This window comes from Triturus cristatus, chromosome 1_1 (genome assembly GCF_964204655.1).
Source record: "Triturus cristatus chromosome 1_1, aTriCri1.1, whole genome shotgun sequence".
Taxonomy (NCBI): Eukaryota; Metazoa; Chordata; class Amphibia; order Caudata; family Salamandridae; genus Triturus; species Triturus cristatus.
The window spans coordinates 107,611,981-107,627,178 of NC_140579.1; the positions used below are offsets into that span (position 1 = coordinate 107,611,981).

Consider the following 15,198-nt stretch of genomic DNA (forward strand, 5'->3'; position numbering starts at 1 on the left):
GGGATAGGAACAGCCGAGAGAGGGAGACCTGGAAGAAAGAAGCACTGGGTGAGAAGAGGAGCGAGGACCCCTGCACCCCTCCCAATCACCCCCTTGGAGTGTTAAGACCCTAGTACCTGGCTCTCCTGTCTCTCCGAGACCGAGGGTCGTTGAGCTGAACAGGGAGGCTTCGTGGATCACCACGACGAGTCGAACCAAGGTTTTGGGGTGGCGCTACCACTTGAACGCTCGGAACTCCGTAAGCGGAGGAGCGCCAAACAGGGAAGGGTCTCTTCCCTCCCTTCATGAAGTGTGGGCTTGGCGGGTTCCGCTCGTGTCCCTCCCGACAGTCTGGGGAGACACGACCAGAAAACAGTGGAGAGATGGCGGGAGATCCCGTCGGAGATGTCCGCGCTTCCACTCTATGCTCCCTGATCCGCCGGGAGCAGAGGAGCGCACTCCGAGGGACGGTACGCCCGGAACTCCGAGGGCTGACTTGAAGAGTCGTTCGCCTGGGAATCCGAGGGCGGTGCTGGGTTGAGGTGTGCCCGGAAATCCGTGGGCCGTGATGGGGAGAAGTATGCCCGGAAATCCGTGGGCCGTGATGGGGAGAAGTATGCCCGGAAATCCGTGGGCCGAGGTGGAACTCCGGGGTTCCGTCGAGGGGATGGCTGCGAGGGTTCAGGCGAGCCGGGGGACTGGTCTTGCGGCGTTAGCGTGGTCCACGGCGAGCACAGAGACACTCACCGAGCGGTCCGGGCTTCGGCAACGTCACTGGCACTGGATGGAGGAAGCTCCGAGGGCCGCTGGAAGTTCCGACGATCCGCTGATGCTGGCGGGCTGGAAACCGCGAAGATGTCGCACTGGGGGCCGTTGCAATGATTGTGAGAATCATAGGCAACGGCCCCGTGGTGGCTGTGGGCTTTTATGCGCGGAGGGGAGGTGCCGTGATCGCGCGGCCTCCGCGCCTCTGGGGCTTGTAGTTCTTCGCGCTGGCGCCGGCGATCACGGATCATGACAACCTGGCTGAAGAGGTGTGCCGTAGTGAGTGTTCTATGTTTTGGGGATTTTGTATTAGGGACAGTGCCCCGAGGGTTGGGCAGTTGAGGCTTAGATGGGAAGCTAGAAGGAGCATCTTAGAGTGAGCTCTGACTAAGTGAGTGCGCTTCTAAGGAAGTCTTCACTTCTGACACCTTTTTACTCTCTTGCCTGGGATGGAAAAATGTTAAGTAGGGATGTCACCTTAGACCTAGAGTAGGGATAGACTAACTGCTTTTCCTTTTAGGCTTATGACTTCTAATTTAGAGAATGGACTAATTACGCATTTCTGATGTTATTGGAATTGATTATTCTTGTTATTCTGAGTCGAATGAGCCTCCTGCATAGGATCTCTTTTGTATTAGTGCCCATTTATTTCCTTCACCTTGTATTGAGGTGCTTGTATGTGCAGTTATTCTTGATTGTGATAAAATCCTAAAAATTGAGATTCGGAGTCAGTGGTCCTTTAGACATTGAATTCAACTTGGCGATTATGTACTAAGAAATTAATTTCCTCCCCTCTACACTATTTAGCAGATAAAATGATCCTGGCGACCTGAGAGGATTCTTGGTGATGGTAAGGTAGATAATAATCCGGCATCATAATTATCCTATGAGGAAAAATGAGTTATCGGTTTTGAGGTAAGTAATAGGTCTTTTGAGTTAGGGTTCTGGGGTTAGACTCAGGGGTCTCCCAGGGTCAGTGATGCACTGTTGCAACCTCAGCGGCACTGGGGAGGCCGGGTGCAGACTGTTGAGGCCTAATGTTATCCTATGGAGGATAGGGGGGTTCCGGTTGGTGGCTGCTGGCAAGCAGGCCACAGGGTTGTGGGAGCAAAGCTCCTAGGGTTAAGTTCAGGGCACGTTGGGGACCAAGTTATCACCGAAGGGGCACTCTCAGCGGCACTCGTGCGGCCGGGTGCAGGGTGCTGTTTTGAGGTCCGATGCTCTGTTGTTTTCAATGGGAATTCTCTGGGACAAAGGAACACTGCAGGCTCGGGGATGAGGATCTTCCTTGTGTGACCACCACTTGGAGGGGTAAGTTGGCATGTAGAGGGTTGGAGGCACTGCTGGGTTGGGCACACAAGGCCGTGGGGCATCGGGTGCAGGGGTGCCTTGGGACGTCGGATTTTCTGACCCGCTCTGGTCACGGTAGGGGGGGTCCTCTGGATTGAGGCTGCAGGTGCCGTCAGGAGGCTTGAGGCAGGTCAGGGGTCACCGGATCTCGGGTCAGAATCGCCGGGGGGACCTCCTCGGGGTATTTGTTCACTCGAGCTCAGGCCGGATTCGGCAGGTGCAGAGTGTGCTGGATTTGTGGTCTCTGGCTGGCACCAGGAGCTGCAGTTCAAACACGTCCGGTGTTTACGGGAGAAACAGCTTGGTCCTCCGGGGTTTGTGAGGTTGCAGGCTGCTGAACACACCGGGATTTCGCAGGAGCAGGTTCGAGGGGAGACAGGCCTGTAGGGCTGGGGCCAAGTCAGTGGGCGTCGTCCTCTAGTTAGCTCTGCACGGCTCTTCGTCTTCTCTTGTAGGTAGGCTGGATCTGAGGCAGGAAGGTTCAGGGTGCCCAAATACTAAATTTAGGGGCGTTACAGGTAGGTAAAGGACAGGGACCAATGGGTCACTTCCCTGGGGTGGGTACACCCCCTATTCTGCCACTCTCCAGTGGGAGGGGGGCAGGTGCCTGTCCCTGGTTGGCTGGTTCCCCCGATCCTCCAGATGGTGGGGACTCGAGGTTGTGCTTCACCTCACCATGACGGTGGAGTTGGCAGAGGTGGGCACACCTCTCTTCCTCACTTGTTTTTCCCGCCGGTTCTCTCACCCAAAGTGGGGGGTAGAACCAGTGGGGACCAGTTGCTGAGTACAGCAAGTGGTCTGGAGAAGCTCACAAAGGCGGCAGGCCTTTGAAGCTTCTCCTTTGTGAACTATATGTCCATCCTGGGGGAGGAGGCTTGGCACCTCGTCCCAGGCCCCCTAGAGCAGTAAGCTCTCGACCCAGGGGTGCAGAAACATGTCTGGTGGTGGCAGCCTGTGCAGCCACTCAGTCAGGTCACTGAGAGTTGGTCGGGTTTCAGGGGGCATCTATAAGGTGCCCTCTGTCATGCATTTTACATTAAATCCCAAAATGTGCTGAGAAGTTTGATACCAAACTTCCCAGTCTTCAGTGTAGCGATTATGGTGCTGTGGAGTTCGTAATGACAAACTCCCCGCACCATATACTCTTAATGGTAACACTGCACTTACAATGCCCAAGAATGGACTTGGGCACTGTAGGGGCACAGGGCTCATGCTCTTGTGCCCTCACCACTGGCGCAGTGCACCCAGCTGGAGGGGTAGCTGATTCTATGCCTGGGCAGTGGTTTGTGGGCATGGCACAGAGGGATGTGTGTCATGTTGACTCCTTGTTTTGTTCTGCACCAAGACAAGCAGCCTGCAAAGGCAGTGTGTGTGTGTCAGGGCATAGGGCCTCTAGGTGTGGCACGATAAGCACTGGAGCCGTTAAAGGCCTTCTCTGGTCACAGTGCCCTGGGTACCTGTGGTACCATTTACCAGGGGCTGACCTGTGGCCAGAGAGGCCAATTGGGTTTAGGCTTCAATGCAGTTTTAAGGAAGGAACACCGGCCCTGGGTTCCTGATAGGCAGGAGCCCAGGGCACACTCAGTCAAAGTACATCAGCAATTCAGCAAAAAGTGGGGTCATACCATGCAAGAAAGAGGGCACTTTCTCACACTAGAGCCAACATGATGAATTACAGCTAATGAGACATATTGATGGCAGTGCCTGCAAAGGCTAGCCATTATACATTGCAGTAATTTTTCAAATACATGTGTTATTTATTAAATGTGCATTGTAAAGCTTGCCAGGGACCCTGAAAAGAATTATGCATTTGGTCCATGTTAAAGATCAGATCGCTGCTAGGTAGGTCATGGAGAGGAAAGTCAGGGGAAGCGAACGGAACTCCTAACCAATGCAAATAGCAGACACCGTTCGACCAGTAGGGTGGGAAGACCATCAGTTTGTGTTTTACATAACAATTCACCTCATTTTCAAATAAAGACACAAGACTGTACAAGACTGGTTTGTTTTTAATAAAAGTTGTGTAGCTTTGCTCCATAGAATTGCACATTATCACAACCACGCATCATGTAGAAAGAAGGGGGTGGGACTACCAATAAGGCTGAATATACACACATTTCTTCTCAACAACAAATTGTCTCCACAAGACTCAAACTGATACGCCTCTAAAAAAATATATCGCACCCTACAGAGATACAGTGCTCCAAGTATAAGCATGACACACACTCCTGCAGGTGATTTGACGTAACTGTATCGTGGTCAGGGATACATCAATTTGGGATTTTACCTCTGAAATGAAGGAGGCACTTTGTGTGCTCAGCTTAGATTTTTGACGGTAGAAAACTTTCGAACATTGGATGTAAATTTCTAAAACCGTACCATGATGTGGTGTTGGTCAGTTTCATACCACTTACCACAAACTAGCACAGTGTTGGGGAAACCCCAAAAAGGTCCAGTCTCCTAAATCCCCTACTACCTTCTTTCCAAATATTAGCACTTCTTTTACAGACATCAAGACTCACCTACTACATGCCTACTGCAGTGCAAGCAATACACATCTTAGGGCTAAATGTGATTGCTTCATTTGTTGGAGATAAAAATTAATTGAAACACCTGTAAACGTGGGAATCAGAGAGACTTTGAGATCTTGGGTTGTCCTTGCTCTTTAAATCTTGCAGCAAAGCCAGGTATTTCCAGTTCTGCACATAAAACTGAGAGGAGTGCATGACCTGCACCTCAGATTGTATGACACGTTTGCATACATGTACAGTTTTCCATTGCAAAGAATGTTAAGCAATCTGCATTTCAGCCTCACAACAGGGAAGGATTCAATCATGTGAATCTGTCAAATATAAGCTGGAGAAATGTAGCTACAAATCAGTAACTTTTCTTCTCTTATTTCAACATGGCATGGCCTAGGTGTGGCATGTGTCCCTCGTCTCTCTTTCCCTGACACTGATGGGCGAAACAGAGAGCCTTTTCAGTACATTGCCTAATTTTCACACTCTTAAGAGAATTCTGTGTTCAGAATGTGGCAGAGTAGCAAAGTAGAAATCCTGCCTCAACTATATTTCTCATCTGTGCTGAATCAACCATCTGCAAGAAAAGCGGCTATCCAAGATTTCCATGGCAGTTGTTCCTTAGGTGCTGTTGATGGAGGCATGCAGTGCCTTCTCATGGGTAGGTGACTGGGTAACCATGCACCTTGAGCACCAAAAGGTCCACGAAGTACAGAAGTATTGTTTCTAGGCTATGTTTCTCATTTCAACCAGATGCACCCATTGTTGCACTTTAGAAAAGTGTAGAAGTGCGCGATATAGGGCACTGCCTGGAAAAAATGCATAACCACATGTTCAGACAGCGCGTTTTTGGTCATGTTAGTGGTATAAAAAAAAACGAGCCTCGCCAGCACATTACATAGCATTTCAGTTTTCTTTTTCCAAGAAATTAATCATTAAGCAAATTTTGCTGGAAATGGGAGATCAGGCACTTGGGAGTTTAGTTGGTCTTTTAGAGCAGTGTGTGGCAAGATCATACCTCCTTCTGTAGGTGCACATCTCTCGGATGGGCTGAGGTGGGCAAGTTTTGGCTCCGGATGGTCACATTTTCCCATGGGGAATGAAAACCTTCCAGATCTGTTCCTTCCTTTGCTGCAACATCCCATTTTGGGATAATGAACCAACCCCCGTGCATTCACTGGAAGGCGATGCATGCCAACACTTTGTCCATGAGCAAACCAGCAATGTTGAGGGCTGCGGGCATATAACTGCTCGGAGACAAACCTGAAAGCATTCAGGCCCTACAGTGTAGCAACAGAGTCTTATCAGTCACAATCACCAATACCATTAATATTTTACCTTGGATTAACTCCATTTATTCTGGACTGAAAGTCAGACTCTTGGTAAGAATCTGCACTTAGGGGTATGAGCTTCTAAACTATTCTATTTGACAGCATAAAGAAAGGTGAAAGGAAAGTGATTTACTGTTCTGTTTTATTAGAAAAGTGTACCTTCACAAATGTAATTCAAACAAGAAGTAATTTGTTCTTATTTATCTTGAACTACATTTTCAGCTTGTAGTCCAAGTCAAAACTGTTTCTCTATAATTATCTCTGCTATGCACACATATTGTATACAACAGAGAGGCTTTGGCAATAGTCATTTTCTTCCATTTTGATCTACAGTCAAATGGAACAGCTAACCTTTTGTACTAAAGCCAATGTAGATACGAGATTTTGGTGCCACCCAAGAGCAAGTGTTTTTTTAATCTCTGGGCACTGAAGCGCTGTTTCAGGTGCACATGTACTGCATGAAAGGGGTATAACAAATGCCTTATCTGACACCCTAAAAAGGACTTTTAACTTGTTTAATATTAAAAAGCACCGCAATGTAGAGGAACTTGTTCCTTATTTAAAAAACAAAAAGAAAATAATTTGCCACCAAGTATGGCACACAAGCAGAAACTACTTCAATCAGACTGACCACAAGTAGATGTGAACACACCAATCGCACTAGATAATAAAAACACTGTCTATTAAGTAAGGCACTTAAGGGCTTATTTAAAGTTTGGCGAACAAGGTACCCTGACACCCACTTTGTGAGTACCCTGTCCACCAAACTGATGGTCTGCCCGCTCCATTAAGAATCGGGCAGACAGTTATGTTTCCATTGCTGGAAACCTTACACCGGTGGACTGACGGCATCTGAGCTGTTAGTCTAACACTTTTATGCCTATTTGAGCAGACGGCCCAAGGATCATCTCTATTTTCCTGGCAGCCCTAAACAGAACAAAAATTTAAAAAAATGTTGACCTCCACATCCTGGAACAATGGAGTTTTTAATTGCTTTTCGGCGCTGGGCTTATCAGATAAGATATTATAATTGAAAGCAATTATGCCGGCTTTGAAATTGCTTTATACTAGGCTGTATATATAGCTTTCTGGAAAATAATTCTATGCCACACGGTAAATTTGTCTGTGAAACACTTTTATGCAAAGGTTAAATTAAGTTTCTTTTTCCAGATAGTGTGCTAGGCTGCTCTATAATTTTAAGAATTAGGTGGCATGTTCCATCACTACCATTGCCAGGGTGAATGGTCGTAAATATAGGAATTCTTCTAGGAATAGGTCCACCGCTCTTTCCCATTCACAAAGAGGGAACACTCTTCGCACTTGTTTCGATTACTTATGGAATATTTCCAGTTCTACACATTTTGCCCATGGTGGGATTCTGCATACACATAACATTATCCAAGATAGTCTTTTTTTTAATAACTCTGTGTGAAGACACCTGTAATAGCTCCTAAACCTATTGTGATTTCAAACAGTAGCAGTGAAAGCTACATCTTTTCTCTACAAAAGGCAACCGTGTGGTGCGTGACTTTGAACATAAGACTACTTTCCCTCTCTTAGGCGGTTATCCTCACTCTGAAAAAACTCATTAGTTTTGACACGGAATTAAACTCAGCAGAACTACTCTGAGGAATCGCTTGACTGTTCTAACAGGATGTGCATCAGGTGGTCCATGTTTGGGCTTATGCCACTATGTGGGGACCATGCAAGAATCTAATTGTGACACTTCTTTTGCAAGATAGCACCATTTTCTCTAAATCAGAGTAGGATGGTCAGTCTCCTAACTAACCATCTTCAGGCGTTTGGCATATTCTTTAGTAACGTGACAAGCTATTTAAAAGGGTAAACAACGTTTACCACGAAACTTTTTCCCTGCAGGGAGTCACAACGCGGTTGTTACAACGAACGCGTTGTGATTTCGCATACCATTACTCCGCAAGTCGGAACAACGACTTGCGGAGGGGGGGTGGGGGAGGTGTTGGATGTAAAATCCAACACCTTCCCTAGTGTCCGCACAGACTGAGTTGGAATAGTAAATTATACTTCGAGGTACAGTATACCCTTCCCTGAGTGGGTCTCCTGCATGGGAAAATCAGTTCTGTGGATTGCTTTACTCCTTTTGTTTCTTTTTAGTGGGAAGGACCTTTGGCTGAGGGTGAGATATGAAAAAAGGTAGGCACTGCTGTCTCTTGGAAATGAAAGCTTTAAAGAACGGCAGCCTCAAAGCTCTTCGTGTATCCGCTCCTTGTCTTCGTCGCTCTTCAGCTTCAGCTCCTCAGGAGTTATCTTGCCATCTTGGTTGCGGTCTTGGTTGCCAAACATGTCTGCGATGGACTTGTCATGATCGGCTCCAGGCATCAGGCGGCCTTTTCCTTCAGCCACTTGGTTCAAGATAAATGTGGAGAACTGCAAAGGAAGGAAAGCAGGTATTTAGGACAGGATTCAAGCCAAAGCTGATGCAGCACAATAATAATGTTTTCTTTTCTGGAGGCGAGTGCTGAATGTATCGGCTTTATTAACAGGCGGCTGTCTCAAGTTTTCAACAATGAGCATTAAAAGGTTTTTTTAAAGGTATCGCTGAATACTGATTATAGCTTCTGGAGGACTTCTAATGGTCTTTGTGTCTTGATTGAAATGTATTGTGTTATAAAACTCAATAAAAAGATATTTAAAGAAAAAGTTATAAGGGTTAAAGGTTGTGCAGTCACTTTATATGATAATGCAGAGAATGGACAGGAATAACCCTTCCCAGTCACCTCCTCAATGGGAATCTCTCCATTCTTGTCCAGATCCATGGCCTCGAAAAGGTTGGCAGCGGGATCTTCCAGCCAGACGAACATGTACCCATCGGGTACCCCTGCTTCGGTGTGGAGTAGTTCAACTTCGAAGTGGAGCACAGCGCTGCCGGGCACTCCGCGAGCTGTGGTGGTAGAGTCAGAGGAGGATACCACGTGATTAGACGGCAGTGCATATTACTTATCCTACGTCGTCTCTTACACTGTGCATCATTCCATCCAAACTTCTAGAAGTAGTATTTCTTTGCATTTATTAAGGCTTCATTGTCCTTATAAATTATTTTTAAAAATACAGCACTTCAGTTGAAATTGCATGAATTAAAAACAATATAAATACAAACAATAAAGCAATTAAGATGTACCCAACAGCCTTAAAACAGGCACAATGGAGACTCCTTCATATCAATGCATTTTACAAATTAATTTAATGGACAGCCCAACTGTAATAAAACAATAAAGAGACCCCACTTTATGTAAATATTCAAATACATAATTGACTGTACATAGGCCTGCTTCTTTAAACAAGGTTTTTAAAAATTTGTTTTCCTTTGGTGTAAGAGTAAAGGGATACAAAAGTGAAACACATACCAATTAATGTAGGGACCTTTTATCACATTATGAAGCCTGGCTATGTATTTAACATGTAAACCTTAAGTAAAAGGCCCAATCTAACAAGCATTGGCATAGCCAATAGGTCTCGCCTTTAAGTCCTTATACGTGTTCAGTTGAGGCTGGAGGCACTGCAAGTTTCTCACAGCGCCCTTCTGTGGGTCATAAAGGAGTTAAGAATACATGCTCCTCCAATGATAGGCCTCTCTGCAGATCACACACAGGAATGGTCATGTGGCCCAACTGGAAATGTGATACTATGCGAAAGCGTGGGAAAGAGGTACACAGCAGCTGAAACACTGACACTGCGAAAATAAGTGAGTGCCTGTGGTGTGTGGGGACGGTGAGGTGAAGAAGATAAAAGGAAGTACATGCCGGAGAGGGTGAAAAGAGGGTGCTGAAGAAGAAATAGAGGAGGTGTGAGCTATGCAAATGGAGCATTTCTCATAGATGTGGGGTGTAGGCAGGGCTTCAAGTGGGTCGGGTCCTTCTGTGTGTCTAACCCGGTAGTCATTTAAAACGGACATTAAAACGTTGATGATAAATTGGCTTTTTCGAGGCAGACTCAGAAATTAAAGCCAACTAAGTTCGTTGCAGAGGGTTGTTCCCGAGTCAGTGGAAGCTATACAGGTTCTGATTGGGGTAGCAGCTCAGTCAATGGCCTCCCTACTTTTTTAGATTTATAGTGAAAAGGTAGTGATTAGGTACGTCACTATGATCACTTGAGTGTACAGCTAAGACCATAAGTCTGTGATCTTCAAGAAAACTCAGTGATTTTCACAGTTTGCAAGCCGTGTATCCCATGTGGAGTGTATCACGTACTAACACTTTTACCAGCTGAGTAACAGCCCACCTCATAGTCGTCCAAGTAACATTCTACTTACATAGCTAACTAGAAAAGTTTCATGAGTATTTGTATATACCTCTTCTGTAAGCATCCCGGAACGGATTCTCTGTCCAAGGCTGACACGAAAGTAGGCTAAGCTTCAAAGGCCTCTAGAAACAAGGCCATACTCTGTATTCCAAGCAGACATATATGGGTCATCCAAGATAACATGAAGGAGTTCCTTTCCTATAGCACTGGTATATCTTCCTTTTAGTCACTGTGTGTTCTGCTCAAAGAAAACTTATCAGCATGATTGATATCGTAGTAGAACGTCCCAGGCTCTAGCTAGCAGCTCTGGGATAAGACCCCAGCTCACGGTTTAGCATTGCCAAGCTGCAACAAAAAGAACTGTTATAAACGCAAGTGGCTGTAGATCAGATTCAGCTAGCTCGCAGAGCATGCAAGGAAGCGATGAAGGCAAGCATGGTCAGTTGTAGAACGCAATGCTACCACTAGCATCGTCCAAAGTGCGGTTGCCAGAACCTTGGACTTCTGCGGGTGCGCTCCTTACAGCAGGAGCAGCTACAAAGAGGGACTGGCAGGTGGAGGGAGCCTGGGACTGGTCCTGGGGCTGATATTGCATGTATGCAGCATATACTTGTGAGCTGTGCTTGAGTGCTAGAAGTATATTCAGATCATTGCACAGTGAGCTTTGAGCAGAGGTAGGTGGGGGAGAAGAGCATGTGCATATCTATCAATGTGTCAAAGGCCGCGCTGACAACAGTTCATAACACAGATCAAGCAGTGCCCAATGCAATTAGCGGTTCACATAATGGGGCAGAAATGTTACTCCGGTGCATGGATGACCATTTCACAAGTCGCACCCAGATGTTCATAACGGACAGCCAGTCAGCAATTTAGGGACTAATAAAAAGGTGGCCTTCAGGTGCAGATAAGGAAAATGCTACTTACCAGTATGCATCTGTTCTTGGCATGTAGAGCTGCAGATCCACACACTTTTTTTTAATTTTTAATTGGCATTTTCAAAATACAAGAACGGTAACACAACCGAACAATCCAGCCCATCGGTACTACATAAAGCATGATAGCTCAATGACAATTTATACATGATAAAGCAGTCCCTAGCCCAATCCCGTCAAGCACGTGCCTGAAGTTTGTAACAGTGCCCAAGTCCTCACACGTGTAAATTTCACGATGGAATTCTGCAAGAACAAACTGACCAGTTCATCTAGTACTTCATGTAACAATTCTGCCATTTCTCCAGGCATATGGTCCCCAAAGTATTCACTATACATGTTGCAGGGGTCGAAGGGACCTGACCCACAGTGCTTTGCCCCAAGTTAAACCCGGCTAATGGTTATGACATGCATTCACACCCAGGGCTTCCCCAGCTGCTTCATCTTGTACCCTTAACCACGCCAAGAAGGGGTCCCAGATGTCACGAGGCCGTGAGGTAGTTGGCATCAACTCCCAAAATGTACTCAACTGCACATTACCATAGGTTACATCTGCGCAGATCCACACACTTAGCATTAGATCGCCATCTGGTGTTGGGCTCGGATGCTTGCACCTTGTTGTTGACTTGGAAGAAGTCTTTGTAGTCACAAGATAGGTGACTCCTCCCTTGGACGATAGTGCGCATGGGCATCGACTCCTTAGATTGTTTTTCACCATGATGGGAAATGATGGAGTTAGTAGAAAGAAAAAGATGTCCATGGGTGTATATCCAAGTATGATAGAACTGGAATAGATACAGGTCCCGGGAAGGTGTGTGGGCATGTGCGGATCTGCAGCTCTACATGCCAAAAACAGATGCATACTGGTAAGTAGCATTTTCCGTTCGAGGCATATGAGCTGCAGATCACACACTTGCATAGACTGTACAGCAGTATCTCCCCTAGCGGTGGTCACCTGTATCGGTTGCGGTAGTTTGAAAGAGAGTTTTAAGAGCAGCTTGGCCCACAGAAGCTTGCTGCTTGGCTTGCAAGTCAACACAATAGTGTTTAGTGAAGGTGTCTGCTGTAGACCATGTTGCTGCCTTACAAATGTCTTCTAGGGGAATGTTCCCTAAGAATGCCATGGAGGCCCCTAGTTTGCGTGTTGAGTGCGCTCTAGGGGGAATTGTCAGTGTGCGTTTTGCTTTCTGGTAGCATATTTGGATACATTTAACGATCCACCTTGCAATCCCAGCTTTGGAGATGGGGTTACCTTTATGCGGTGGGGAGAAAGCTACGAACAATTGTTTTGTTTTATGAAAGCATTTAGTTCTGTCAATGTAATAAAGCAGGTCTCTTTTTCATCTAGGGTGTGTAGAGCTCTCTCCGCCACGGAGTCCAGGTTTGGAAAAAACACTGGTAACTCCACAGATTGGTTAAGATGAAATGGAGAGATAACTTTAGGAAGGAATTTTGGATTTATTTCTGAGAACCACCTTGTAATGATGTAATTGTAAGAATGGTTCCTGTATGGTTAAAGCCTTAATCTCACTTACTCTTCTAAGAGAGGTGATGGCAATAAGGAAAGCTACTTTCCATGTGAGGAACTGCAGTTCGCATTTATGTAAAGGTTCAATGAGCCTGGTAAGAACAATATTTAGATTCCACACTGGAGAGGGTGGTAACATGGGAGGAATGATTGTTTTCAGGCCCTCCATAAAGGCTTTAATTGCAGGGACTCTAAAAATGGACAAGTGTTGTCTGTTTTGTAAATAAGGAGCAATTGCTGCTAGATGTAAACGTATGGATGAATATGCTAGTTACATCTTTGCAAGTTCAGTAAGTAGCAAATGATATTCTGGATGGAGGCATCCAGTGGATCAATATGGTTGTTGGTGCAGTAAATGGAAGATCTTTTCCATTTTGCAGCATAGCAAGCTCTAGTAGTAGGTCTTCTGGCTTCTTTTATAATGTTCATGAAGTCTAGTGGTAGGTTAAGGTAACCGAACTCTAGGACTTCAGGAGCCAGATCGCCAGATTCAGCTGACCTGGATCTGGATGTCTGATTTCTCCATGGTTCTGCGTTAACAAGGATGGGGACAGGTGTAGTTTTTGTTGTGGAACTAGTGAGAGGTCCAACCATGTTGTGAACCACGGTTGGCGAGCCCATGTGGGAGCTACTAAGATTAGTTTGAGAGACGGTTGTCGGAGCTTGCGTACCAATAGTGGAATCAGTTGGAGTGGCGGAAAAGCGTACGCAAATCTGCCTGACCAGTTCATCCATATCGCATTGCCCTTGGACAATGGCTGTGGAAACCTGGCGGCAAAGGTTGGGCATTTTGCGTTTTTGTGTGTGGCGAACAGATCTAATTCTGGTTGGCCCCACATCTGCAAAAAAAGGTAGAAGAACCTGGGGATGTAGTTCCCATTCGTGAATCTGTTGTGTCTGTCAACTTAACAGATCCGCAATTTGATTGTGAACTCCTGGAAGGTGTTCGGCAAGTAGATATATATTTTGTGGGACGGCCCATCTCCAAATGTTCTGTGCGAGCTGGGACAGCTGTAGAGAATGTGTGCCTCCTTGTTTTTGAATGTAGTACATGGCTGTATCAGGACAGCTTTGTTTTGTACATGTACTTGGAACGATTTTAATGCTAGAAATATTGCTAATAGTTCCAGGTGATTGATGTGGAGCACTTTTTGTTGAGTGGTCCACTTGCCTTGAGTTGTATGTCCGAGGAGATGCGCTCCCCATCCTGTAAGTGATGCGTCTGTCCTGAGTACTATCTGTGGAACAGGTTCGAGGAACAGCCGCCCATGTTTTTTGTGTTCCAGAACTGCAGAGAGCGATGTGTGCGGCTGTCTACCAACACCAACACCAGATCTGTAAGTTGTCCTTGAGCCGGATTCCACTGATGTGCTAGACATTCCTGTAAGGGGGGCATTTGAAGTCTTGCATAAGGTACAATAAAAATGCAAGATTCCATCATGCCTATGAGTTGCATGAACACTCTGGCTGGGAGAGAGTGTTGGGCTTGAAATTTTGTGATGAGGGTTTGTATGCTGGCTATCCTGGCTGGACTGGGATATGCTAGAGCTGTGGAAGTGTTTATTGTGGCCCCCAGATATTGGTGTATGTGAGAGGGCTGGAGATGCGACTTGGTGTAATTGACTGTGAACCCCAAGTTGTGTAATGTTTGGATGGTTTGGTGAGTGTGTTGAAAACATTGGTTGAATGACTTGGCTTTTATTAGCCAGTCGTCTAGATATGGGAAGGCATGGATCCAAGGAGATATTCAAGGTTCTTGCTGAGTTAACTTCAGACGCCAGGACACTCCCCAACCAGGCGCCTTCCGCTGACTCCTGCGAGGCTCTGAACTCCTTCTTTATTGACAAGATCTTGATAATCAAAAATTCTATTCCTCACTCTACCTCCCTGACCACTGTCGTAGCCCCCTCCATTAATGCTTCTACTCTGACCTGTTTCCCCTTCCTCGACTCCGAATCCCTAGAAAAACTGGCCACACGTGTGAAATCTGGCTCCCCCCAAGACTGCTGCCCTCCTTCAGTGCTTCGCCAGATTTGCCTCACTTTTCCACACAGTGTTCTTCCCCTACTCAATGCCTCTCTCAGCTCCGGAACAGTCCCCAGGTCACTCAAGGAGGCTATCCTGGTTCCTCTGTTGAAAAAGCCTGGCGCGGACCCATCGATTCTCGCAAATTATCGGCCCATCTCCCTCCTGCCTTACCTGTCTAAAATTCTAGAAGCACATGTCACTGCCTGCCTCTCGCAATTCATCGAGGAATCCAACTTTTTAGAATTAAATCAAGCCGGCTTTAGACCAGCCCACTCCACCGAGGCTGTTATTCTCGCCGTGATGGATAACCTCAGAATTAACGCCGACAGAGGTCTCTCCCAGGCCCTGGTCCTATTGGACTTGTCGGCGGCATTCGACACGGTGGACCATGCCATCTTACTCCACCGTGTCGAGTCAGCAGGAATCCATGGGCTTGCTCTGACCTGGGTTAGGTCTTTCCTTGAGGGAAGATCTCAAGCTGTCAAACTGGG

General features: G+C 46.4%; 1 protein-coding gene across 1 annotated transcript in view; it reads right to left on the reverse strand.

Annotated features, from left to right (window-relative positions):
• Positions 1 to 4,085: 4,085 nt before the first annotated feature.
• Positions 4,086 to 15,198, reverse strand: part of LOC146869672 (peptidyl-prolyl cis-trans isomerase FKBP10-like) — a 61,606-nt gene continuing 50,493 nt past the window's right edge. Inside the window, exons 9-10 of the mRNA XM_085609908.1 lie at positions 8,701 to 8,864; positions 4,086 to 8,350 (exon numbers count right to left, since the gene is read on the reverse strand). Of these exons, the coding sequence (XP_085466034.1) occupies positions 8,165 to 8,350; positions 8,701 to 8,864 (350 nt within the window). The 3' untranslated portion in view covers positions 4,086 to 8,164. The remainder of the gene's footprint in view (positions 8,351 to 8,700; positions 8,865 to 15,198) is intronic.